This window comes from Clinocottus analis, unplaced genomic scaffold, assembly GCF_023055335.1.
Source record: "Clinocottus analis isolate CAN_PGR_092001 unplaced genomic scaffold, fCliAna1.0.p SCAF_2, whole genome shotgun sequence".
Lineage (NCBI taxonomy): Eukaryota > Metazoa > Chordata > Actinopteri > Perciformes > Cottidae > Clinocottus > Clinocottus analis.
The window spans coordinates 1,605,718-1,633,680 of NW_027175931.1; the positions used below are offsets into that span (position 1 = coordinate 1,605,718).

General features: G+C 44.5%; 2 protein-coding genes across 2 annotated transcripts in view; both read left to right on the plus strand.

Moving 5' to 3' along the window:
- lrrc75a (leucine rich repeat containing 75A) overlaps positions 1-16,607 on the plus strand; it is a 29,348-nt gene extending 12,741 nt beyond the window's left edge. The window contains exons 3-5 of the mRNA XM_068584751.1: positions 2,462-2,574; positions 12,617-12,890; positions 14,288-16,607. Of these exons, the coding sequence (XP_068440852.1) occupies positions 2,462-2,574; positions 12,617-12,890; positions 14,288-14,890 (990 nt within the window). The 3' untranslated portion in view covers positions 14,891-16,607. The remainder of the gene's footprint in view (positions 1-2,461; positions 2,575-12,616; positions 12,891-14,287) is intronic.
- Positions 16,608-20,884: 4,277 nt separating this feature from the next.
- Positions 20,885-27,382, plus strand: crk (v-crk avian sarcoma virus CT10 oncogene homolog). Its single transcript, XM_068584761.1, has 3 exons — positions 20,885-21,345; positions 22,054-22,652; positions 24,289-27,382. Exons 1-3 carry the CDS (start codon positions 21,126-21,128, stop codon positions 24,424-24,426), a joined length of 957 nt encoding a protein of 318 aa, XP_068440862.1. The 5' UTR covers positions 20,885-21,125; the 3' UTR covers positions 24,427-27,382.
- The last annotated feature ends 581 nt before the right edge of the window (positions 27,383-27,963 follow it).

Consider the following 27,963-nt stretch of genomic DNA (forward strand, 5'->3'; position numbering starts at 1 on the left):
ATCACTTTTTCTCCTCGCCATCTGTTCTAGACTTAAAACTGACTCACCACCTGAATACATGAATTTTAATACACACACACACACACACACACACACACACACACACACACACACACACACACACACACACACACACACGAGGAGCTTTTGTTAACTTGCTTCCTCGTTTACTTTTCTCCACACGAGGAAAACTCAGAACCATTTTCATGTATTTTCATGTGTATTTTCATGTATTTTCATGTGTATTTTTATGTGTATTTTCATGTATTTTCATGTGTATTTTTATGTGTATTTTCATGTATTTTCATGTGTATTTTGAGAGCGTCTCTTGAGAAAAGCGCTTTAGAAAGGGCATAAATCACATCGTGTGTGCCGAAGGGAAATAAACCAACGGAATCGAATCTTAGAATTGTGATATTTCATCAAAAACTAAAAATATTTTCCATTTCTAATTCAACCATTTGCACAAACCTGTAAAAATACATTTTTCTCTCTTCAGAACAACTCCATGCCACTTGGAACAAAGTTGGTCATAAAGATTACGTTGTTTTCCAAGTTTTGAGAAATTGTCGTGGGTTCGAGTCCCCTCGGCGTCGACCTGACTAAAAATGATAGCAACCCTCGTTCTTTTTTATGACTGATAAATGGTGAATGGAAGTTTTTCTGTGGAGCAATGGACACCACAATGAAATTCTGGTTAAACTCTTATTAGTTTTTCAAAGGTTGTAGGTTCTAGTCCCACCAGAGAAAATTTCAATTTAACAATTTGTGACAAAAACACAGTCGTAACCTTTTCACCCTGTGCTTTAACTACTTCCTTCATACTGAATTAAACTTACCACTAGTTATTAGTTTTTCAAAGGTTGTAGGTTCTAGTCCCACCAGAGATGCATTTTAAAACAATTCTGACAAAAAAGCACTGTTGACCCTTCAAACTGTTTTTTATGACTAATCATTGGTACCTGGCTGTGACTCTGTGGGACAATGGTTTGCTAGGTGAAGTTTCAGGACGCTTTTCAAAGGTTGTTGGTTCCAGTCCCACAATAGTTGCATTTAAATGTAACAATTTGTGACAAAAACACAGTCGTGACCCTTCACACTGTGCTTTAACTAGTTCCTTCATGCTAAATTAAACTTACCACTAGTTAACCTAAAAGGTTTTTGGTTTGAATCCCACCAGAGTCAAGTTTCACCTGCAGCAGGATGTGAACCTTTACATCGTAAAGGACTTCAGGTCGGACTTATCCCCTCGTTGTTTTTATTTGAATGTTTATGACTCATCATTGGTACCCGGCTGTGGCTCTGTGGGGCCAGGGCTTTCTAGTTGAACTATGAAAAAGAAATTCAAAGGTTATGGGTTCAAGTCCCACAAGAGTTGACCTGTACATATGAAACAACAAAATTTAAACATCTTCCTGAAGATTTGTGTCTATTTTTACATGTATTCTCGGCTGAGGTGCTGAGCAGAGACATTTCCTCGTGGGAAAGTTGTGCACACGATGTTTAATCATGTTTAAATGACGTTTGATTTATTTACCTGTAATCACCTGTAATCACCTGTAATCACCTGTAATCACCTGTAATCGTTTCACAAGTCAGTCACTTCATGGCACACAGTTAACGTCGCAAATTAGGAGTGATTGTGGACAGAACCAATCAACCAGCGTTCAATTCCCCTGCTTCATTACGTGTGTGTGTGTGTGTGTGTGTGTGTGTGTGTGTGTGTTTTCTTGTTAAATCACTTGACAGAAGGTGTGTGTGTGTTAATTCTCTGCTCCAGTGGTCCTGAGACCTTTAATGACTTCCTGCTGTCTGTTGCTGTCGTCACGCGTCGTCGCTCCGTCTCATCCTGTCATAACGGGACGTTCCTCCTCCTTTTCCCACCGCCTGTGTTTATATTCACACACACACACACACACACACACACACACACACACACACACACACACACACACACACACACACTATCGCCGTCATTGTGTTTTTACATCATGGAAGAATGTTTCCCCACAAAAGTCTTCATGCTACAAACTTCAACACTTGTTGAACACATTTTCATGATGAGATGGACAATCTGGATTATTTTAATCTTAAATTCAAGACATTATTTTTTATATATATACTTTTTTATGATTTAAAGTTTTTTTACGCAAAAAAGGTATTCCATAATCTCAGAAGAAATCCCAATTTTTCATCATAAATTTATGACTCAATTTCTTAATCGGTAAATTTACAATTTTTTAGATGTTTTTTTTTAAATCACGACATTTATGACTTTAATCTCAGAGATTATCACGGTTTCTTTCTGGTGACTTCACAAACCGTCCCGTTGACCCGTCTCCGTGGTGCTGAATCCATCCGGTACGTCGTTGGTTCTTCGGTGACGGGTCATTTCTCTCTCTCTCTCTCTCTCTCTCTCTCTCTCTCTCTCTCTCTCTCTCTCTCCCTCTCTCTCCGGCAGGAGGGCGACTCTCTCGGGGCGATGGAGAAAGTCTGTCGGCAGCTGACGTACCACCTCAGCCCTCACTCCCAGTGGAGGAGACACGGGCTGCTGAAGAGGAAGCCTCAGGCCTGGTGAGTGTGTGTGTGTGTGTGTGTGTGTGTGTGTGTGTGTGTGTGTGTGTGTGTGTGTTTAATTCAATAATTAAAAACTATTGTACTGCAGGCTTTTATTTTAATGTTATATTATCAGAACAATACAACAGACACTCTGGAACAACATCAAGTTAACAAACCCTGTGAGGGTCAAACCACTCTTCTTTGGTCCATGTTCAGTAGTAAGGGTCCCTGTGAGGGACAAACCACTCCTTCTTTTGTCCATGTTCAGTAGTAAGGGTCCCTGTGAGGGACAAACCACTCCTTCTTTGGTCCATGTTCAGTAGTAAGGGTCCCTGTGAGGGTCAAACCACTCCTTCTTTGGTCCATGTTCAGTAGTAAGGGTCCCTGTGAGGGACAAACCACTCCTTCTTTGGTCCATGTTCAGCAGTAAGGGTCCCTGTGAGGGACAAACCACTCCTTCTTTGGTCCATGTTCAGTAGTAAGGGTCCCTGTGAGGGACAAACCACTCCTTCTTTGGTCCATGTTCAGTAGTAAGGGTCCCTGTGAGGGACAAACCACTCCTTCTTTGTCCATGTTCAGTAGTAAGGGTCCCTGTGAGGGACAAACCACTCCTTCTTTGGTCCATGTTCAGTAGTAAGAGTCCCTGTGAGGGACAAACCACTCCTTCTTTGGTCCATGTTCAGTAGTAAGGGTCCCTGTGAGGGACAAACCACTCCTTCTTTGGTCCATGTTCAGTAGTAAGGGTCCCTGTGAGGGACAAACCACTCCTTCTTTGGTCCATGTTCAGTAGTAAGGGTCCCTGTGAGGGACAAACCACTCCTTCTTTGGTCCATGTTCAGTCTGTTTCTTACCTTAAAGATGTTAAAGACCAGTAATTGATTCACTTTATACAAAAGCAATAAGTGCTTTTTATATTTTTAAGTTCAGTTTTTCTTCCTCAGTGATAAAGTTCAGTCTGTGTTGCCTTGAACAAGTGACCTGAACATCTTGTGATGTGAGGAAACTTCTTCTCTTTGAGAGACTGTGAGCGCTTTGTGGGGCGAAGCTGCTCGTTGCAGCATCGCTGCTCGCTGAGAACAGAAGCTACAGAACAATACGAGCTTTCACGTCAGCCTCAAGTTCTCACTGCTGCCTGTCGGCGAGGCTACGAGAAGCACACGCACCTCCATGAATCACTTCAAAGTAAAAGCAGCGTCGCCGTAATGCGTTCATAGCTGCATCTTATTTATTTATTTTTCAAGTTTAATTGACCTCACGCGGGCCGGAGCCGTGAGATGCCAGGTCTGAACTACGTCTGGAGGGACTTAAAGCGATAAGCCCCTCCCACCGCAAAAAAAAAAGATGCAGTTAATGCATGATCAAATAATTAACGGCGTTAAAGGATTGAGAAGTTAACGATATAATAATAATATATATATATACAGTATATATTGTCCCGGCAGCAGATTGTGGACAAATGACGGCGAGGCTTTCCTCCGCTCTGAGCTGTATGAAAGATAAACCTCTCTCCTCCCGGCGGGAACACCTGGCGTCTCCATCTGCAGACAAACTCCCCGCCGGAGAGGACGAGCGGAATCAATCGGGGCGATGAGATCGGATCCCGACTGAGCGTCGACAGGAAGGAAAGGTTGAGCAGAAGGTTGCCGTGAAAGCAGAGTGGCACCTTTTAATGGCATTGGACCCCACGGCTGGAGACGAGGAGAGGGTTTGGTTATTATCCTGAGTAATTCTGTAGGCGAGGGGGCGATGGGGGGGGGGGGGGGGGGGGGGGCTGAGATTTAATCAACGCAGCGCTGCAGTCGGCACTTCCTCAGGCCGTGAACTCCGGTCAGAGTGATTAGCCGGAGGAGACGCCGGCCACGTTTACTCTGGAGTCTCTGAGCCGACCGGCGTGCTGAGTCATCGTTATTCTGCGAGGAGGGACTCAAACACACGGCGGCGATGAACGCCAGACTCTCAGATTTATCTCTTGGTTTGTGGACTGATGTTTTTGAAGGCTCCAATTTGGCGATTTCACCGTTGCCATCTTTTTTTTTTGTTTTGTTTGCAACCAGTGAACAGGAAGTGACCGTATGTGGACTGAAGATGAGTGATGTAGAGACCTGTCAATCACCTTGTAGCCCCGCCCCTAAAGCGTCCCCTGCTTCATGGTCTGTTTGACTCTAACAGACCATAATGTACTAAATGAACATCATGCTGTATAGAAGAAGACTAGAAACTAGAGATTGAGACATAAACTCATGTTTACAATGTTTACTGAGGGAATACATCAAGAGAGAAGTAGAGTCACTTATATAGACTTCTATACAACCAGAGGAGTCGCCCCCTGGTGGTCAGGAGAGAGAATGCAGCTTTAACACATGAAGCATAGACTTCTATACAACCAGAGGAGTCGCCCCCTGGTGGTCAGGAGAGAGAATGCAGCTTTAACACATGAAGCATAGACTTCTATACAACCAGAGGAGTCGCCCCCTGGTGGTCAGGAGAGAGAATGCAGCTTTAACACATGAAGCATAGACTTCTATACAACCAGAGGAGTCGCCCCCTGGTGGTCAGGAGAGAGAATGCAGCTTCAACACATGAAGCATAGACTTCTATACAACCAGAGGAGTCGCCCCCTGGTGGTCAGGAGAGAGACTGCAGCTTCAACACATGAAGCATAGACTTCTATACAACCAGAGGAGTCGCCCCCTGGTGGTCAGGAGAGAGACTGCAGCTTCAACACATGAAGCATAGACTTCTATACAACCAGAGGACTGCAGATTCCCTCTGGTCGTCCTTTCATATGTTCCAGTATAAGTACTGAAGTAAAATACTTTTCAGTCGTGAAAATCATTGCTTTTGAGGAAGGAGTGTAAATATACACGCAAATCAACTGGCCGGCATTTTCTCTTCTTTTTTTTTCTTACTGTCTGTTCAGCGAGTAGTTGTGAATCATGAAAACAAAGCAGGATTAACAAGACTTACTGTTCATCGTCTGCTGGCCGCTTAACAACGGCTCCTTTCATTGTGATCAACAAGTTCCACTCAGTGGTTTGAAACGAGGCAGCTGCACAGTCGAGTGTCTGGACCCCCACCCTCCACTACCCCCACCCTCCACTACCCCCACCCTCCACTACCCCCCCCCTCCACTACCCCCCCCCTCCACTACCCCCCCCCCCCTCCACTACCCCCACCCTCCACTACCCCCACCCTCTACTACCCCCCCCTCCACTACCCCCACCCTCCACTACCCCCCCCTCCACTACCCCCCCCCCCCCTCCACTACCCCCACCCTCCACTACCCCCACCCTCTACTACCCCCCCTCTCCACTACCCCCACCCTCCACTACCCCCACCCTCCACTACCCCCCCCCCTCCACTACCCCTCCCCTCTACTCCCCCCCCTCCACTACCCCCACCCTCTACTACCCTCCCACCCAACCAAATCTCTGCCTCACCACCGAGGTCTGAGACCCCTGCAGAGAAAACTGTGAGTAAACACCGTGACAGCAGATATTCTGGTGTCCGGGGTCACATCGAGCAGCAGGAGGACGAGACTTGGCACCAATCGCCCGTCAGCTGAAGTCGTGTTGTTGGTTTGAAACGTGAGACAAGAGGCGGAGAAGCAGATGGAGACGAGGAAAACTCAAATATCCAAATGTATATATACTTTTTTATATATATTAATATATGTATACAACATGATATCTCATGAAAACTTACTCCTCATTTTCTGTACGTTTTCCAAGAAAACGCTTACATTTTTGATTGTTATATATGAACACAGTCTTTTTAAAATGTACACATGAAGTATAGTCTTCTATACAACCAGAGGAGTCGCCCCCTGGTGGTCAGGAGAGAGAATGCAGCTTTAACACATGAAGCATAGACTTCTATACAACCAGAGGAGTCGCCCCCTGGTGGCCAGGAGAGAGAATGCAGCTTTAACACATGAAGCATAGACTTCTATACAACCAGAGGAGTCGCCCTCTGGTGGCCAGGAGAGAGAATGCAGCTTTAACACATGAAGCATAGACTTCTATACAACCAGAGGAGTCGCCCCCTGGTGGTCAGGAGAGAGAATGCAGCTTTAACACAGGTTTGATCCATTCATGCAGATCCTTATATTAATGTTGCTGGAAAGTGTCTTCCAGATATCAGAATATGTAAATGTTTCAGCCACCAGATGCTTCAGATTAAATCCCCATATCCACCTTTAGCAACACACTTAATCCTTTCATTGACACACAAATGCAACTTCACACCAGCACTAATATCCTGCCCGGCGAGACGCAGACATCCAGTCTGAAACACAACTCGCCTCTCTGCTGGATGTCAGAGCTCAGGAGGGAGGCGGCCAATAAGTCTGTCCGGGCAGCAGTCACAGCCGGCCAATCAGCAGGCGGCACACGAGACAGAACAAGGCGTTGGTAGGCAGACTGCACGCGAAGGTAATAAAGCATCATTAGTGATCACATTGGCGTGTGACGGGGTTTCCATGGCAAACAATCAAGACCTCATCATTTCCCTTCCAGCATCATGACAATTAGCCGCACACAAAGATGGAGGCAGACAGACGGATTCGGGTCCGGAGCCAAATGGGTGGACAGACAGGCACTTGTTTACCCGTCGGTTGGTTGTCAATCAACATCTCGCCTGCTGATGCTTTTTGGCTCGCTGCTGCCAGAAGCCAGTGGATGCTGTGCTGGACGCTCTCCAGCCACTTTGGATGAATCTCAAGGGGAATGATGGGAAAAAGCTGGGGGGCAACGCGGTCACAAGACACGCCTAAACTACCCCGTCAGTGCTGTTTCACTTCACTGTGCATCCTTCACAAAGCTTGAGGTGGAAAACTGGGACCAAACTGTGCACGATGACATACGAGGATGAAAATAATATGAGAGTAGAATTTATTCTCCCTTTTCAATCGATGTGGCAGGTCAGAGCGGCAGCCATTTGTATTTGTACCGCTGCGTTATAGCGGCTAATTTAATTATGAACTCAACCAAATCTCTCTTACGGACTCACTGAAGGGAGAATTTGCAGTAACGACTTGTGTGAGCACTGGAGTAGAAGCATTACCCCTCTGGTTGTATAGAAGTCTATGCTTCATGTGTTAAAGCTGCATTCTCTCTCCTGACCACCAGGGGGCGACTCCTCTGGTTGTATAGAAGTCTATGCTTCATGTGTTAAAGCTGCATTCTCTCTCCTGACCACCAGGGGGCGACTCCTCTGGTTGTATAGAAGTCTATGCTTCATGTGTTAAAGCTGCATTCTCTCTCCTGACCACCAGGGGGTGACTCCTCTGGTTGTATAGAAGTCTATGCTTCATGCGTTAAAGCTACATTCTCTCTCCTGACCACCAGGGGGCGACTCCTCTGGTTGTATAGAAGTCTATAGCGTGTGTCTCATGGGCGTTTTAAATCTTTCTTTCCAAAAGATTCCCCCTCTACAGCATTTTTGTTCCTGCTGACGTTCAAATTCAACATGTTGCGTTGTGAAAGTGTATTTATTCTTCAAGCGGGAGAGTTTTGAGATGTATCTGAAGGCTTTAAAAGCTCTCAGATTCTTTCTTTCCCTTTTCTCATTTTAATCCAAATCTTTTTTTTTTTATCTCTTTCCCCTTAAATCCTTCCTGCTCTCTCTTCAGTTAGAGACTTTACAATAAGTAAGGAGAGCAGGGGACACAATGAAACACCCATTTCTAAAAATACATGAGATTATGACAGCGGGTCGATGCTGCGATTTTGGTTTGTTTTTTTGGGGGGCGGGTTGGGAGGGGGGAGGGGCGGCAAAATTTGAGCAATCAGCTCCCAAAGGGGTTGAAAGAAGAAGAAGAAGAGGAAAAAGTCCAGATGTTGAACGCGTGTTTAAATCCCACCGGCATCTCAAGAAACTCAAAAAGTCTGAGCACCGTCCTCTCGGCTCCGATTCCTTTTCTGCGTCACGCAGCACAAAGCCGTCTTGTGTGAAAAACATTGAAATGTAACCTTTTGTCCGGTTCAAATGCATCGGTGCAGCTGCAATATGAATCCATAAGATGAGGCCGGGCTCGACGGTTTGCCGTCTCCGTCCTCCTCCGCACCACAACACCCGTCGTTTGTTTTGTGACTCATGTTTATTCCCATCGGGCACCGAGTGACCTCCTGGAGAGCGACGGGAATGAGGGTGGTGGTGTTGCCCCACCCGACAGCGACGCTTCATCGTTCCCGGGGGATTTTGTGTAGATGACTAACTGTTGTATAAAGATGTCAGCAAAGCCTTTCTTTGAGACGAAAGTTTGGTTTTAAAGGACGTCACACAAGTGGCTCAGTTGCCGGTGGACTCTTCTTTAAAGATGTAGTCATCTATTGTTGACCACTAGGGGGCAGAAGCATATTAACGTATATAAGCAAAGACATGACGTGTTTACTCACCAAGTAGTTGCTTTTGGTTGAGGAAAAGATTGAGATTTGGGGATGAAATAATTACTCATAGTCTGGGCTGGTTCCTCAGCTCTGTCGGATCCTGAAAAAGGATTTTCTCCGAATCTATTTGATTAAATATTACGTTGGCTAATTAATTGAAGGGAAGATAACGTGGAGTTGAATACAGGACCTGTGGAAAATGAGTCTCTTACAAAAACATTTGAATGTACAACAGGAAACAACAGAGAACGTTCTTTTAGTGTTGTTTCTGTCGCCCCCTGTGGACTAAAGTGGTAGTGTCTCCGAGCACCAAGGTCCCTTTAGAAAACCTCTCATTCTACTGCAGCAGGTCTGACCCTCTCAGTCCTGGTTCTGGTGGTCTCATGCCCCCCCTCCAGCAGTACATCCTGGGTCACCAGCTGATTTTTCTGTTGCCAAACACCGCCCCTTTAATTAGCTCCTCCTCTCTGGACGCAGATGGTACGAGTGTCTCTGGAAATGTGTCCACAAAACCAGACCTGCGTCTAACTGGAGAGGTTCCTCCTCTTGGTCTCTTGTGGGGTTAACGCAACGCGGTCACACCTGCAGGAAAAGAAAGCTTGTTGCACAGGAGGAGAGGAAGGAGGTGTTTTTCTCACCTTCTCCGTCAGGAGAGAAAAGAGGCGTCTCTCTCTCTCTCTCCTTCTCTTCGTCGGTGTGCACAGACCTCGGTGATGAATTATCTCTGCAGGTGACAGAAACACAGATATTCCTCTAATTAAATCCGTCTCGCCGCTTTTATTTATATACATGGCATGTCTGGAGAGGATGCAGCTGGTGACACGTAGTCCCTTTTCACCTGGACTCACCTCGGGAGTCGGTTTCGGGGGGAAACAAGTGGGCGGCCTCATCGCTCAGAGACACAGAGAGGTGTGGCATTGTGGGTAGGAGACGCAGTGAGGCGACTGGAGTGGCCTTTATTCCAGAGATGTTATATGAAATATGAAGCCGTGCGTCATACTCAGCCAGCACACGGTTCAAGCTGAGAAAGAAGGAGAATATGGTTATTACTGATGATAAGCGCACATTGAAAAATCGAGAGCTGTACCCGAAAAAACATTCAGAACTGCCTGTAATTATAATTTTTGCTCGTTATACAATCTTTTATACTCAGACTAATATCCAGAAACGGTTTAAAAACACACTCAAATATTCAAAACAATCACACTGCAGATGAAAAATCATGCCGCAGAAGGAGTGGTGTGCCCCTGGTGGTCAGGAGAGAGAATGCAGCTTTAACACATGAAGCACAGACTTCTATACAACCAGAGGAGTCGCCCCCTGGTGGTCAGGAGAGAGAATGCAGCTTTAACACATGAAGCATAGACTTCTATACAACCAGAGGAGTCGCCCCCTGGTGGTCAGGAGAGAGAATGCAGCTTTAACACATGAAGCATAGACTTCTATACAACCAGAGGAGTCGCCCCCTGGTGGTCAGGAGAGAGAATGCAGCTTTAACACATGAAGCATAGACTTCTATACAACCAGAGGAGTCGCCCCCTGGTGGTCAGGAGAGAGAATGCAGCTTTAACACATGAAGCATAGACTTCTATACAACCAGAGGAGTCGCCCCCTGGTGGTCAATAAAATATGATATGAGCGTTAAAAGCCCTCTCACAGCTCGTCCAAACAGAATTGGGTGACCTCGGTTCACAGTGTGGGGGTTTCTCTCTCTCTCTCTCTCTCTCTCTCTCTCTCTCTCTCTCTCTCTCTCTCTCTCTCTCTCTCTCTCTCTCTCTCTCTCTGCAGCGTGGGATTCTGGTCTGAAGCCAAATACATCACGAGCTCTCTCAGCATCTCATCTGCTTTTTATTCGCACACTACTACTCTTGTTTGTTGCTTTAAACTGAGCACGGAGGAGTGACGTTGGCGTAAACTGGTAGATTGTCTGGGTGAAGACTCTCTCTCTCTCTCTCTCTCTCTCTCTCTTTCTCTCTCTCTCTCTCTCTCTCTTATTTACTGTGTGTTTTCATATGATGCTAGTTTTCATTTTCCTCCTGCTGAAAGTATGAGGTCATCCTGACGTAACAGAGAGCAGCTGTTACAGCTTTCATTGTCCGGTTTGGTGGAATAATCGCACACAGAGTCTCCGACAACTGGAGCATGAACAGTTTGTGTTCATACACAATGTTTCTATGCGTTGGTCATCGCTCTGTGAATCCGTTTGGGAGCGTTTGGAAAACTTTATTTTCTTCTCATGGCTATGTTTGACCCAGGCGGGCGGCCATTGCTTCGCTTTGGGCGGCCTCGATTCCTCTGAAGTCCCTCTGGTCCGTGATGAGTACCTTCATCTGCTGATAACAGATCCCCAACGCCGGTGGTTGGTCCAGTTGATCAGCGTTTCTGCTGCAGCTCATGTTAATCCTCAATGAAGAAGCCTTTTGTGTGTGTGTGTGTGTGTGTGTGTGTGTGTGTGTGTGTCCCTAAACGTCACTTGCATGGAACATTTTTACTTGTGATCTCAGTCTTTTCTTCTTCTTTTCTTTGAATAGACCAGACCCCAGATCAGTCCTCTGCACTCCGATCCCTTTGATTCTCTGCTAAGTCCAGGCGCCTCACGGTTTATTTTTAGCTCTGGCCTTCGTCGGCGAGTCGGGCTTAAAGCCGATCGTTCTCATCCAGCGTTGATATACCGAAAAAAATGGAATGCTGAAAGACCAAAAACATCAAACGTAACTGCTGTACTCGAATAGCATCCACTTCATAGTTATTTTAACGCCAACCACGATCTTTTCCTAAAATAAGTATTTCACGATCTTTTCCTAAACCTAACGAAATATTTTACGATCTTTTCCTGAACCTAACTAAATATTTCACGATCTTTTTCTAAACCTAACCAAATATTTCACGATCTTTTCCTAAAACTAAATATTTCACGATCTTTTTCTAAACCTAACTAAATATTTCACGATCTTTTCCTAAACCTAACTAAATATTTCACGATCTTTTCCTAAACCTAACTAAATATTTCACGATCTTTTCCTGAAGCTAACTAAATATTTCACGATCTTTTTCTAAACCTAACTAAATATTTCACGATCTTTTCCTAAAACTAAATATTTCACGATCTTTTCCTAAACCTAACTAAATATTTCACGATCTTTTCCTAAACCTAACTAAATATTTCACGATCTTTTCCTAAACCTAACTAAATATTTCACAATATTTTCCTAAACCTAACTAAGTATTTTACGATTTTTTCCTAAACCTAACTAAATATTTCACGATCTTTTCCTAAAACTAAGTATTTCACAATATTTTCCTAAACCTAACTAAATATTTCACGATCTTTTCCTAAACCTAACTAAATATTTCACGATCTTTTCCTAAACCTAACTAAATATTTCACAATATTTTCCTAAACCTAACTAAGTATTTTACGATCTTTTCCTAAACCTAACTAAGTATTTTACGATCTTTTCCTGAACTAAGTATTTCACAATTTGATGTGGTGAGCGGAGGTGGCTAAACGTGGATGTGATAATGTTTCATCTATATGGAATAAGAAACGCAGCAGGGGAAATGTCATATTATGAAGATTTTCAGCTCTACTCTCTTTTTGAATTGTCAGGAAAACAACCCGTTTTTGGCACAAATACCTTGACGTTTGCTCGTGTGTCCGTCTCCAGCCTGAAGGCGGTGCTGTCGGCCCCTCTGTCCAGCGGCGCGTTGGACCTGTCCGGTATCCCCCTGGCGGCCCGCGACATGGAGCGCCTGTGTGCGCACCTGCAGCGCCACGCGTCCACCCTGGTCAGCATGGAGATGGGCTTCAGCGAGCTGACGGACGAGGCCTTCCTGCTGCTGCTGCCGACGCTGGCCGCCCTGCCGCACCTGGAGACCCTGGCGCTGAACGGGAACCGGCTGACCAGAGCGGTCCTGAAGGAGCTGACTGACGCGCTGAAGGTTCAGCCTCTTAAAAATGTTTTTTTCTTCAATGTGTTTCTGAAATGTGATACGGCAGCAGCAGTGTAGCGTAGGTGAGATACAGTTAGGAGTTAAGATGTCAAGTTACTGCGAGGAACTTTCATGTTGTGTTGATTCTGGCGCCCCCTGTGGACTAAAGTGGTAGTGTCTCTGAGCACCAGGGTCCCTTTAGAAAACAGTCTGTTTTTTTAAGCTTTCTTTAAGGTGTGGGTTCAACGTCCAAACAGTAATAAATCAGTTAAAATGATAGAGAGGTACAGTAGAACGTTTATTATTAGAGTCACAACAGGGAACGTTCTTTTAGTGCTGATTCTGGCGCCCCCTGTGGACTAAAGTGGTAGCGTCTCTGAGCACCAGTTTATCACTGATTTCTGAAACAGCTTGAGGTTAAAGTACCTCAGTGGTTTTATAGACCAACAAACTCGTGGTTGTAAAAAGCAACATGTGATATCAAACTGCTCATTTCTTTGTGACGAAGATGTTTTATTGAGGGAAGTTTTAAAGGACAGAGATTGACAAATGCTCTTATACTCGAAACTTAAACTTTGTACTTTGTGGTGTTTCAGGAGGAAAAAAGCTCAGTTATTCTCTCATATTAGTTTCATATTTTATACATCAGCTTTGTGTGAAACTCTGAAATGAAGACAAGAAGAAAATACTTTGTTCCTGTTTGTTTATTCATCCTGTAAACATTCAGTTTGTCTGTTAAATGACTTTTGATCAACGATTTGAACAGATTCACGTCATCCACACGATCAATCAGTTTGAACTGAACCTCATTTACATTAAAGAGAAGAATGAATCTCCTTCTTGATTGATTGGAAGACAAACAACAATATAAAAGCATCAATACAAACATTCATCAGACATTTAGAGCTCAGAGAAGTTTAAATGTTCATGCAGAAAAAACAAACGTCACCATGAGCAGCGAGAGCCTCCATTACTAAACACACACAGGAAGGAGCGCCACCTAGAGGAGATCACACATTTACACATTTAATGTCACCTTCTCTGGGTAAACGTTCCCACTCTTAAAGTACCGGGGACACTGGGGAACATAACATACATTCAGAGGACGATAACTTATTTGAAGCACTCAAATCTGGGTAAACCTGCGTGCCAAGTGATCCCTGGAGAACCAGACCCACCTCTGGAGCTCTGGACCCCTAATCCGGCTCACCACCCGACCCCGCGGACCCACACTTAAGCACACCCCCCTGTGTTAAATGCAACCTGATCTTCTCTCAAAGGTCTGTTTACTGATGGAGGTCTATAGAGGACCAGGACCACACTGACCAGTTATAAGTAACTTTTACTAAAAGATTGATGCTATTTGATGCTATTTTAATAAAGTGTGTTTCTACTTCCTGCTGTAGGATCCCGGTAGCTTCCCCAGCGTGACGTGGATCGACCTGGGCAACAACGTGGACATCTTCTCCTTGCCGCAGCCCTTCCTGGTCAGCCTGAGGAAGCGCTGCCCCAAGCAAGGGAACCTGCCCACCATCCTGGAGTTCGGAGAGAGTCAGGTCAGCGACCCCCCCGAGAGGCTGAGGGGTCTCGGCGAGGAGGATACGGACGACACCAACCGAACCGAGAGCATGGGCGAGCTGCGGTCGGAGGTGGAGGAGGAGCTGGACGGAGAGCTGGAGATAGAGGAGATGATGGAGGAGCTGCTGGACTTTGACCGGGAGGCGCAGGGGAAGGACGACGAGGACGAGAGCATGTGGACGGTCGGGGAGCAGAGAAAGGTGGGGAGGAGGAGGGATTGGAGAGGGGAGGAAGAGGAGGAGGAGGAGGAGGAGAAGGAGGAGCAGGTGCGGCGGCGGATGCCAAGCAAGAGGGCGGCGATGGCGGACGACGGGGACGACTCCTCCCACCTGTCCTGCTCCAGCCAGTCGCAGCACTCCTCCGGCGCCATGGAGCCGAGGAGAGCGGCGGAGGACGAGGAAGACGAGGAGCGATCGGACCACCTGACCTGACCGCCGCTCTTCCTCACCTCCGCTTATGTTTTCCCCCCTTCCTGTGTCAAAGCACCGGGTGGAAGGAGACAAGAGGAAGGAGCTAAAAGGAAGGAGATGAGAGGAAGTCTCCTCCAGAGGACGACTGAGTGCGGCGTTGGACGGACAAGGTCCATGAACGCATCGCCGGAGGCATTCAGGTGACGTCCGAGAACACGAGGAGACAATCCCCCCAAACAGGACGTCCTCTTGACCTGTTTTTAAATCGACTGAGGATGCTGACGCGTAGAATAGTTATTATCACACGAGGCTTTTATGTATAGAATCTCTATTCAGGTCCTTTCCTCCTGGCGACGGTGGTGATGCCTCCATGTGCCTGCGACACGTCCCGGTGAGAGTGTGTTGGTGAAAGATGGAGAAGAAGAAAAAAAAGACGCACACAAAAAGTAGTCAGGGCCCTTTAAACCTTTAGAAAAAAATGTTTTGTTTTTGCCAAAAAAACTAGAAGTGATTTAAATGTTTTCCGCCCACGTACGTCCGCTGCTAGCCAGATGGATCGGAGGACAGACGGAGGGGAGGGGAATCATCAAAATAATAATAATTTAAAACGTTTAAATGACTTTTCAGTGGAAAAACAAGTCGCGTCTGGTTAAAAAAAATGTAAAAGAACAGATGCGCCCGAGCTTCAGCGGAAGAGAAGAGCAGCGCAGATGAAATGAGTCAGCTGAAACCAAAAAGAGATGAAGAAGAAGAAGAAGAAGAAGAAGAAGAAGAAGAAGAAGAAGAAGAACAAGAAGAAGAAGAAGAACAAGAAGAACAAGAAGAAGAAGAAGAAGAAGAAGAAGAAGAAGAAGTTGGAGGAAAGATTAGATTCTCTTGATCCGGGTCCCGAAGCGAAGAGACGGGAAATATTTAGTCGGCGTTTTTATTTTCCCGTGATGGTGTTTTGCGCCTCACACGCTTCCGGTGCTGTGTTGATGTATCGGCAATGATCACGTTCACGTACGCAAACACGAACACACGGGCACCCTCCTGCAGTATGTAGCCGCTCGTAGGGCAACGCAAAGCTTTAAAAACAATCTGTAGACTTGGATGTGCAGGATATTTACAGGATGATGTTTTATTATCTGTGGATCGGCTATTTAAAGATGAAAAGACGCTCGTTCCACAAAGTAATATGTTATTTTTGTAGTTTTGGGATAGTTCAAAGCTATTTATATGAATTGTGCTTTTAAATATTGGGTGAAATGTGACATTATTGTTATTATATACACTGTAAAAAAAAAAAGGTAAACGTTAATAAAGGATTAAATGACTGGCAGCAGCGGCTGCTAAAAAAACTTAAAACTAAGGTAAAAGATCTGAATTCAAATAAAGGACAAAAATCATGAATTTACGAAAAATTGTATTGAAGGTTCGGCAGAGTACAGTTTTTTCTGAATTATTACAATAAAACACTTTAAAGAAAGCAGTAAAAATACTGTTTAAATAATACAGTACATTTTTTACAAAAATAATTGTTATTTTTAGCATAATACCTAAATTAACAATTGGGTTGTTAATTTACAGATAATGTCTGTAATTTTACAGAGTTTTGTATATAAGATAAAAAAGAAAAACTACTGTATACATTTTAGTTATTTTCCGTAGACTCTTGTTTTTTACAGTGTATATTATTATAAGAATGTATTGAGAGGAAAGGATTTATTCAAATGCACAGGGAGGAAGAAGAATTTGAAAGTAGTAAAACATATATATATATATATATATATATATATGTATGTATATATATATATATATATATATATATATATATATATATATATATATATATGTATGTATATATATATATATATATATATATATATATATATATATATATATATGTATATATATATATATATATATATTGACTGTATATTCATACTTTTGCAGATGCCTGCAATGTGTTTATCTTTGGAGCTGTGAATATGTGGCGTAAAAATAATGAAAAAGAAGAAGAAACGAAGGCCTTTAATAACTGATGCTCTCAGTTGCAACACGTCGTCAGGGAAATGTAATGTTGACCAGCGTGTGAACGTTTGGCCAGTGTTTCCTGCTGCTCATCCTCCCAACTTTATAGACCCCTGTCCCTTTAAATGACAGTAGTTGTTATTCAGGCAGAGTCCAACCAGCATAGGATCCGGTTTATCACACACGTTACACTTTGTGTAGCGCGAGAACATCCTGACATGAACTGTCGTGACCACCAAAAGTTTATCCCTGTAAGATTGTATGGAGCTGTAAAGATGAGGAAGAAACTCAAGTTAATATGTGTGAATAAGCATAAATTCAAATTCAGTGTAAAAATCTAAATGTAACAAATAAAAAAGGGAACAAATGCGTTATCTTCTCATTTTCACTCATTGATTTCACTCAAGCTGCTTTCTGAACAACTGTGAGAACCAACAAGAGCCGAGCTCGTTGTTTAATCCAGATTTGTTTTTGGGGGCGTGTCTTCAGAGGACGGCCTTAAAGGGGCGGGCCGTCGGTAACGACGACTTAGCCGACTTTCTCGTTCGATTTAGTGGCGTATAGACAAATGTGTTGAGGCAACAGGAAGAAACAAATAATCTTATATTCAGGTGATTATATTCCATTTCTGTTAATAAATCCCTCTAAATGCTGCACGCTGGCCCTTTAAAGAAAAAGAAAAGAAAACAGCGACTTCACGAGGACTTTAGCAATTTAGCACACGCCCATTTAAAAAACAACTAAATGAAGCAACCCCTGTGTGAAAACACGTCTTTATTGCTTTGTGTGATTAAAAAAAAGAAGAAAAATAGCCTTTAAGCTGCCTTTACAAATAGCCGGCCCCTAAAAAACACCAATGTTTAACCCTTCAAATGGCCAGTCAGCCGAGTGCGTCTTCACACGACAAATTGATTCCCGTAGCGAGGTCAGATTGTGATGTGGATGTTTGTACAACATCCACTGTGGCTTTAGGTTCAGTGTCTCAGGGGTCGACAACCTTTTTTCAATGGAATTTTTTTTCGCATTTTCTTGTGAATACAATGTTAAACTTAAATATGAAAGAATAGCATGTAGGCTAACTCCCATAACCAGTCGTAATTATATATGAGCGCACTAAACCAGAAGGCTTTTTTACCAAACTTGTTCATCAGCAACAGAGTTCTGCGTATAGAAGGCGACGAGCACCGGCCAATCAGAGGCCAAGCGGGGCGGGGCTTCAATCAAACCACCGCAAATAAGCCAATCGGTGTGAAGGAGGGCATTTGCAAAGAACTGTCATGGTGTTTCCTGTAAATTCAACGTTTGATTTGGTTACAAAATATTTAATAAAATATAGATTTTTTTGAAAAGACCTCTCCTGTTTTTAAAACATTTAAAAACAAATTAGAGACGTGAAATAATATACACAACAAATACATAAAAGAGTGTTTTTCTTATCAGTGGAATATTTGTGACAATCAGAAATTCGATTACGTCATTTTTCTGGCACGTGCCTCATTATACACACTACACTTAAGGTTGCCCCGCCCCCTAGAGGTCACACTGACTCACTGCATGTGACAACATGGAGAGAAAGAGAGAGAGAGAGAGAGAGAGAGAGAGAGAGAGAGAGAGAGAGAGAGAGAGAGAGAGAGAGAGAGAGATCAGAGTCTGCACTGCTTTTATGTTTAAGGTCACACTGCAAATCAAAGCAGGAAGATAACAACTGGAACTACACCAGAACATCAGCATGGATTCTGGGCTTTTTTTTTTTTAATTTGCAAACTTTGATGTAAAAGATTTAGAGCAGTTTGATCTGGAACTTGGTCGTCGTGGCTGAACCGATGCAGCATTTTGACCCGATTGAACGAGCAGGTTTGTGCATCCTGACGAGAGTAAAGCGAGTGTTGTGGTAGAAAGATACGCGATTCAGATCAAATGTCTGAACGGAGCCTTCGCTAAGCTCCTCCCCCACTTTGGTGACTTTTGCATGCCAGAATTCTGGGATATTGATAAGAAGTAGATGGAAAAGACAACATAGACATTGGACTCGATCCATACATTTCATTTATTGAATTCATAATTATTAATATTCAACCATCTTTTGTTTGCTAACGTGTTAAGCTAGCTAACATTATTAACGTCTTACATCAGAGCAAACTAAGACAATTTTTGTCTATAAAAGTAAAGAAGCCTATACTTTATGTGTTAAAGCTGCATCCTCTCTCCTGACCACCAGGGGGCGACTCCTCTGGTTGTATAGAAGTCTATGCTTCATGTGTTAAAGCTGTATTCTCTCTCCTGACCACCAGGGGGCGACTCCTCTGGTTGTATAGAAGTCTATGCTTCATGTCTTAAAGCTGCATTCTCTCTCCTGACCACCAGGGGGCGACTCCTCTGGTTGTATAGAAGTCTATGCTTCATGTGTTAAAGCTGCATTCTCTCTCCTGACCACCAGGGGGCGACTCCTCTGGTTGTATAGAAGTCTATGCTTCATGTGTTAAAGCTGCATTCTCTCTCCTGACCACCAGGGGGCGACTCCTCTGGTTGTATAGAAGTCTATGCTTCATGTGTTAAAGCTGCATTCTCTCTCACCACTCGTCGAAATCAAGACTTCATTACGTAATTCCACAAACGAACGGGTAATCCGAATACGTCCAATTCTTATATACAGTTTCTGGGTGAGACCTGTCAATCACCCTGTAGCCCCGCCCCTAAAGCGTCCTTTCATAAGTTCCAGCATAAGGTGACATGACGGTTGTGTTTAACTCGTAGAGCAAGAGGAGCCATGAATACTAAATGTGAAGATGTTTGTGTTGCTCAAAGACTTTGCTGATATTTGTAAAATGATGATGTCTGTAGCCTTGAGTCTTTTCTCTCTTCAATATATATTTCTAAATCTACAGTATATACCTCTCTCTGTATTGTTCCCCAGACAGTGTCACTCTGCCCTCTTCCCTAAAGCTCCCTTGTTTCCGTGACACTTTATCGAGGTGACCCTTTGAAAAGATGCTCTGTGCTTTCTTTTACACATGAAATTGTAAAACGTATACTTTTCTGTTATAACATGAATCTCAATAAATTCTACGATACAAAAACACGCCCTGCATTTTCTGTGTTTGAGTATTATGACCGCACAATGTCTTCAGCTACAATCTATTCATTGTTTACTGTTTCTTTTATTTCACGTGGTTAAACCATTACACTAAAATTACCGACTTACAGACCCAATATTTAGAAATATATATAAATTAATCATAAATATATATGTATAAATAAGAATGATAAGAAAGCTAGTAAGTCAATAATAAAGAGTTTTAAACGATATTGAGGACAAATGGATCCTGAAATAATTAAGGATTTTAAATAATATTTGGGTGACATCTAGTGGCCAAGCTCACGAATTGCACCCGAGCCGCTGTCTACCGGGTTAAACGTGCTGCATATATTATTTTTAAAGAGCTTCTAAATATTTTTGTGGACAAAAACGTGAAGTTCACGTGTCCAATAAATAAATGAATAAAATAAATAAATCGGCAAGCTTTATGTTTACGAAGGCCGTCAAGTTAAACAGGAAATGACGTACACTTCAAAATAAGAGCTTACAAATTAGTCGCTTAGATTGACGATGAAGAATCAATATACGTCTAAGTATTTGACCCTAAGTGTCACAGAATGTTATAATATACATTTATACACATTTTAACGTCGTGTTAGAACTTTTTCTGATCATTATAAGTGTGAAGAGCGTTATAACGGTGTGACGCTCGAACCGGAAGTCCTCCTTTAGATTCTTAGGTCTAGCTTTATGTCACATCCGGCGAATGAGTTTTTTTTCTTCTTCTTTTTTTTTCTTGTTTACGGTATCCGCCATTTCAGTTTTTTTAAGTTAGTGTTCATCGGTTGCCGAATTGTAGTCAGAATTATTCTGCTGAAAAAAAAGAAATAAAAAAAATTCCCGTCCGTTATAAGAGTATTTTTTATTTATTTTTTTATTTCCGGGTTCCGGTTCTGTGTCCGTCGATCTGATGTCCAGACGGCAGGCTGCAGGGTGTCGCCTGTTTACCAAAACGTGCTTCTTAAGGCGCTAAAGTTTTTTTTTTTGTATGAGTTGTGGATAACGGGAACGGGTGGGGGGAGGGGGGAGGAGGACGGGAAAACGGGGAAAAGGCCCCGGTGCAATAACAAAAAAAAAGCCTCCGCTCTCGGGAAGGGAGAGAGAGACAGAGAGAGAGAAAGAGAGAGAGAGCGGGCTGTTGTAATAATGGCCGGCAATTTTGACGCGGAGGACCGCGGCAGCTGGTACTGGGGTCGGCTGAGCAGACAGGAGGCTGTGTCCCTGCTGCAGGGCCAGCGGCACGGCGTGTTCCTGGTCCGGGACTCCATCACCAGCCCCGGGGACTACGTGCTCTCCGTGTCCGAGAACTCCAAAGTCTCGCATTACATCATCAACAGCATCAGCAACAACCGGCAATCCGGTCCAGGTGAGCGAGGAGCCGGCTGGGGGGGTGTTCTGGTGGGTCTGGGCTGGGTGGTGGTGGCGTTATGGAGATGCTGATGGGACCCTTCGTGCATGACTTGCACCAAAAAAAGAGATGCGCAATAGTGCTGCCCCCCTTTTTTATTCTTTATTTTACAAACACCATAACAGACACGTGCGACTTTAAAGTGTTGTTCAATGTCCGGTCACAGTTGTAGATATGAGTCACTAACATGCAGCATGATGGGAGATCTCATAGAAACAATACATACAATAAGCATGGTAGGTGGGTAGGTAGGTAAGTAAATAGGTGGGTAAGTAAGGTGGGTGGGTAGGTAGGTAAGTAGGTAGGTAGGTAGGTAAGTAAGTAAGTGGGTGGGTAGATAAGTGGGTGGGTAGGTAGGTAGGTAAGTAAGTAGGTAGGTAGGTGGGTAGGTAGGTATAAAAACAGGGATGAAAGATGTGTACGGCGCAGAGTGTCTTCATTTAGGAAATTACATTTAAACAGTACAGAAGTGCAAACATGCAAAGAGGTTTGTGAAGTGTAAATAAACATGAACGTGTAAAAGCTCAAAAAGTCTCGTCAAATAAACGCCACAATAAGGAAATAAAAAATACATCCCGGTCGCTCTGGAAAGCACCCTGAGTCACGCTTTGTGACGCAAATAGATGTCGGCCTGAAGAGAAATGACATGGCGTTTTGTCCCTGCAGGTTCGGCCCATCCGAGGTTCCGTATCGGCGACCAGGAGTTCGACGCCCTCCCGGCGCTGCTGGAGTTCTACAAGATCCACTACCTGGACACCACCACGCTCATCGAGCCCGTCAACAAGTCCAAACACACCTCCTTCATCGTGGTGGGCCCCGGCGGGCCCCCGCCGCGCCTGGAGGACGAGTACGTGCGCGCGCTGTTCGACTTCCCCGGCAACGACGAGGAGGACCTCCCGTTCAGGAAGGGCGACGTCCTGCGGGTGCTGGAGAAGCCCGAGGAGCAGTGGTGGAACGCCCAGAACTCTGAGGGCCGGGCGGGCATGATCCCGGTGCCGTACGTGGAGAAGTACCGGCCGGCGTCGCCGAATTCGACGGCGGTGGTGGCGGGCGGCGTGCTGGGCGTGGGGGGGCCCGGCGTGCCCGGGAACTCTGAGGGCCCCGCGCTCCAGTCCGGCAGCGGCGGCGGCCCTCCGCTGCCGGGAGACCCGAGCCAGTACGCACAGCCCACCTCTCTGCCGAACCTCCAGAACGGACCCGTCTACGCCAGGGCCACGCAGAAGAGGGTGCCCAACGCCTACGACAAGACCGCCCTGGCCCTGGAGGTAAATACTTTGGGGTCTTCACGCCTCGCGGGCTGGAGGACGGCGAGGAGGCCGCTGGCGGAGAGAGGATGCAGGACCGCGAATCAGCTCCCATCCTTCTCTCCTTCCAGTCCTCTTTTCTTTATTGAAATAGTTCTTCCTCAGTGTTTGTGGTGCAGAGAGAAGCTTTGAGCTCACTGATAAAAACACGTGTTACATGTTGAAGGCTTTTAGATGCTTTAAAAAAAGGAAGTGTTAAAAATAACATATTTTAGTGTATTTTTGGCGGCTTTGAGACACTGAACTTGTGAGCTCTTGTGTCTTCTGCCCTGCAACACTTCCATTGAGCCCTTCTTTTTGCTTCTCCAGCTCCTTCATCAGCGAGAAAAAGAAAGTAAAGACCTCCTTTTGTGTTGCTTTAAGTCCCCGGAGAACCGGTGGATCCTTCTCGTGCGAGTTCCTGTCCGGCTTTGAGGCGGCGTGTTTTCCCGGAGTGACTCACGAGGCGGTTAATCATTAGCCCGCGTTTTCCTTCGTCTCGGTGTCGGCAGAAAGCTTTTGTGCGACGGTGGAAATCTGCAGCTGAGTGGTGCGTGTTCTCAGTAACGGACTGGATCTCTGTCCCGGTGGTTCTGTGTGTCATTCTGTTTTAAAAACTAACGTCACTGAACTTAAAGGTGCTAAATTCAGATTCTTTGATATCGCAGAAAACGGCTGTTTGCTATGTTGATGGTGTGTGTGTGTGTGTGTGTGTGTGTGTCGGAGATTAGCTGTGCTGTGTTTACGGTAGTCGGCCGTCGCCATGTTGAGAGCCGTGTGGAGACAACCACTCAATCATAGCTATGCACTCAATTTTGAGTTCGGCACCTTTTTTAAAACATTTTGTTCTCTTAATACAGAACTTTAATTGATTTGCTTTGTGTGTTTTTATGAAGTGTCACAAAGATTCTTAAACATATTATCCATCACATATTCCTAAAGCTTAAGCTGAAGTGTTTAAACCAGAGTTTGTCCCAACAACAGTCCAAAACGACCAAAATATGTCATTTATAATCATAATAACCAGAGAAAAGTGATAAATCTTCACATTTAAGAAGATGGAAAAGAAGCGTAATTATATATATTGTGACTATATCGCGATTATATACATTATGATTATGTATCATGATCAAGGTACACAACATCTTCTCATCTACTGCTTCGTCGGTTGCTCGTGCCGAAGTGTCTTTGTTTCACGTGTTTCACGTGTTTCACGTGTTTCGCTGCAGCAGGAGGACGAGGGTCCGCTCACATCAAAGCCTCGACGAGGTCGCGCTGCCAGCGCACTTAAAACGGGCGAACGGGGTCATCGAACCGCCGGTTCAGTCGTCGACCTTTGGAACCGTGCGTCCGTGTTTGCTCGGGTTCGTTGACTCGGGGCCTCTCGAGGCCGTGATCGCTACGAGCGCCGACTTCCTGTTGATGAGCTCGTCGACGTATGGAATCCTCGAGTTCGGCCATTCTTGCCGCCGCCATCTTGGATTACAGTCGTTGGTCTATGAGGGTTTTTTTTGTTTACGGAAGCAATAACTGACCGTGTTGAGTGTGTGTGAAGTGAGGGAATCGTATATATCTGTATTTCTGTGGTTCTTAATGATTCTGCCCCTCCCCCCTCCAGGTGGGCGACCAGGTGTTGGTGACCAAAATCAACGTGAACGGCCAGTGGGAGGGAGAGTGTAAAGGCAAGCGAGGCCACTTCCCCTTCACGCACGTCAAACTGCTGGAGCAGCACAACGCGGAGGAGGAGCTCAGCTGAGGGCGGAGGCTCAGGCCGCCACCTGGACACTAGTTTTAGCCCCGCCCCTCAGGCTGCTACCTGGACACTAGTTTTAGCCCCGCCCCTCAGGCTGCTACCTGGACACTAGTTTTAGCCCCGCCCCTCAGGCTGCTACCTGGACACTAGTTTTAGCCCGGCCGCCCGACTTCACGCCGCTACCTGGACACTAGTTTTAGCCCCGCCCCTCAGGCTGCTACCTGGACACTAGTTTTAGCCCCGCCCCTCAGGCTGCTACCTGGACACTAGTTTTGGAGAATTGAATTGAATAGTTTTAGCTCCGCCCATCAGGCCGCAACCTGGACACTAGTTTTAGCCTCGATCCCTCACGTCTTCTCCCGGTTTCACAGCGTCAGAGAATCACTTCAGAACAAAACGACGCACGCGTCCTCCGTTTCTCCTCCTCTGGATAATAATGGCCGCCAGCTGCTCCGCCCGACGTTCTCCACAGAATCACAGGCTCCTGTTTTGTGGGTGTGGCGGCAAAACTCTTCTTCCTCCCTCTTTCGCTCTTGGTCCTCCCTCTCCTTCCTTCCTTGTCATCCTCCCTCTTCTTGTGCAGCAGATTAGCTTAGCTTAGCATAAAGACTGTAATCAGCGGGTGGGGGGGAACCAAACCGATCTACCAGCACCTCTAAAGCTCACTGATTAAAACCTTCTATCTTGTTTGCTTAAATCCTTGTAATAATCATATCTGAACTAGCATTCAGAGTCAAGCTAGCTCCCCCTCCTCTCACACTACTTAACAGGCTTTATGCTAAGCTAAGCTAATATATTCACCATACAAAACACAAGAATCACATCAATCTTCTCGTCCAGAAAGTGGAAAAAGTCAGCGTCCGTTAGAAGCCGGCGTCTTCTCGTTGGCGTCTTTATTCCTGAACAGTAGTTGACTCTAAACTGTAGCCTCTAAAAGATCTTAGCGTCTTCAAACCGGGGTTAAAATAAGGTTCTCTGGGTTTTACCGCCTGCGATAGTGAAAGGAAATCTTAAGAAAGCTGGCTAGATTTGAAGAATTGTCCAATAAAAACACTCCCAGAGTAGCGAACCACATTCCAATGACCGAGTCCCAGCAGAGTCGTCGACACTGAAGCGTCTGAAGACACGCCCCCAAAAATCATCACAACTATTTCATCTTTTAAGTTACATTCTGGACCAACACAAAGCGATTGGGCGAGGATTTTTACTATCCTGCGACAACGTGAGGACGCCATGTTTACTAAATTATTTCTGACGTATTGACGCATTGTTCCTACTGGACTTGAACGCAGCGAGGAAAGCGAACTATGAAGCCAAATATGAAACCGGAAAAGAAACGGAAGCTCGACTGGAAGAAAACCGCAGAAACACTTTAGTCGAGGTGGAGGTCAAAGGTCAACACTATCCACACACACACACACACACACACACCTTCCACCTCGGCTCACCGCGGCCTCGTCCATCTGCAAGCCGAGAACCACCAAGTAGTCTTTTGTACGAAAGAAGAAGAAGAAGAACATGGACATATTGTTATGACACGATGTACGATGTGATTATCATTACATGCTAGAATATTGTTTTTCTTTTTGTGGTTTTCTTCATTGTCTGTTCCTTTCCGTGTACACTTTTTACTGATGCATGCTGGGAGGGAGCCACAGTGCAAACCGACTCGAGGAAGAGGAGGAAGAGGAAGCTGTCACTTCACCACGCGTCTGTCGAGCCTCTCCGCCATCTTGGTTCGCGTTAGCGCTCCGCATCCAGCACACTAAATGTATCTTTTTAGAAAACCGAAAGGAAAGTGATATTATTTGGTACCTGTGAAGTTATTCTACTCCTCTTCTCACTTCCTCACTTCATCCTCTGCCCCTCTTTTTAATTTTTTTTATTTAAAGCCTTGTGATGCACACGCACACGTTTATTTATCTCCCTTTATTTGCCAAGTAGAACTGCGAATCACTCGCCTTTTTCCTCCCCGAGAGGTCGTTTTTTCTGCTAAATCGATGTATTCGTTGACACCTGACCCCTCTTCATCACCTCCTCCCTCCTCTTCATCACCCAGCTCCTCGTATTTCATTTCTAGTTTAGTTTTTTTTCTTCTCGGATGTCACATTACAGTAATTTGTTTTTCGGTGCAGTGCACCGTGTCGCCTGTAGGTGTCACTGCTACTGCATTCAGAGCGAGAGAGGAGGGAGAGAGACGGCTTTCTGGGAGTTTATCAGATTAAAGGGGATGAAATTAGATTTTTTTTTTTTAAATTTCTTAAGAATGCTCTTACAGCTTCTTTTTTCTTGATCGCTCCCACACGATGATCTTTCATTTTCCACTTTCCGAAACAATAATATCAACTATTTGTAAAATAGGTTCAGGGCTGGGTGAAAATAAATGATCACAAAAATTGATATTGTGGTGACACCCAAACATTTTTAACACAATGAGATTTTTGTGAAATAATCATTGAGTATTGACGTAAACAATGGAGCGGTCTGGTGTGTGAAGAAAAGGACGTCACTTCACTGCGATGCAGCTTTTTAAAGCAGGAACTCGGTCCCAGTATTGATGGATCAATACGTCGCCCAGCTCTAATGTGGTCGACCTTTTAGGAAGTCAAAGGAAAGTAAAATGTGTGAATCTTCAGCTTTTTAATCGACCTGTTTTAATCAAATTGAGCTTCTTTCCATCTCCCACTTCACATGGCGGGTCCTCAGCTCCATAAATCATTGCCTTTTATAAATTACATGACCAGGAAGTTTTGTTTTGTTGAAGGCCTGCATGAAGTCATTCATTTCCTTTCATTAAAAATGAGACGGTGGCAAAAACAAAGCCAGTGGAAAAATTGTGTTAAAATCAAAAATGTGCCATTTTATTATAACACTATATTCTTTCAAGACAACTGAAATTTACCTTTTTTTAATTTTATTTTCCGTAGCATGTAATGTGTTAATATACTAGTAAATAAAGTCGAACCCATGACAAATGTTTTGTTAAATCGATTGATGTGTTTTTGTGTTTTGCTAAAGAAATGTCTTTTTCATTCATGCTGCACATGGCAGTTGCCTAGCTACAGAAATGGTTGCCATTCATATTACCGGGGTTATTTTTAGTAACAGTGTCTAAAGCCGTGTGAGTACAATGTCAACGCATAGTAGGAATGCATCCCAACAAGTTTTACCTGCGTGATCACCAGCTCACATATGTCGACTCCCTTAAACAAACGGCGAGAACAATGACAAGAAATCCATTTGAACTGCAGAAGAGCTTGAACAGGTAAAGGTGAACTCCTCCATGGTGTCAATGCAAATGACAGCGGTGACTCACATGTGGAAAAATAGGTTTTAATTGTCATGAGAAAGTTGTGGTGGATTAAATATTTATCAACTAAATGGGCACTCGATAAGTAAATTGATCGATTGTAATATACCAGAAAAAGTAATTATAGAAACATAGAATTTAATGTGCTGCTGAAAGGCAGTAACAGGTATGATGTGAAATATATATATTTATGTGCTTGCTAAGGTAGCGCATATAATAAAATTGAAATA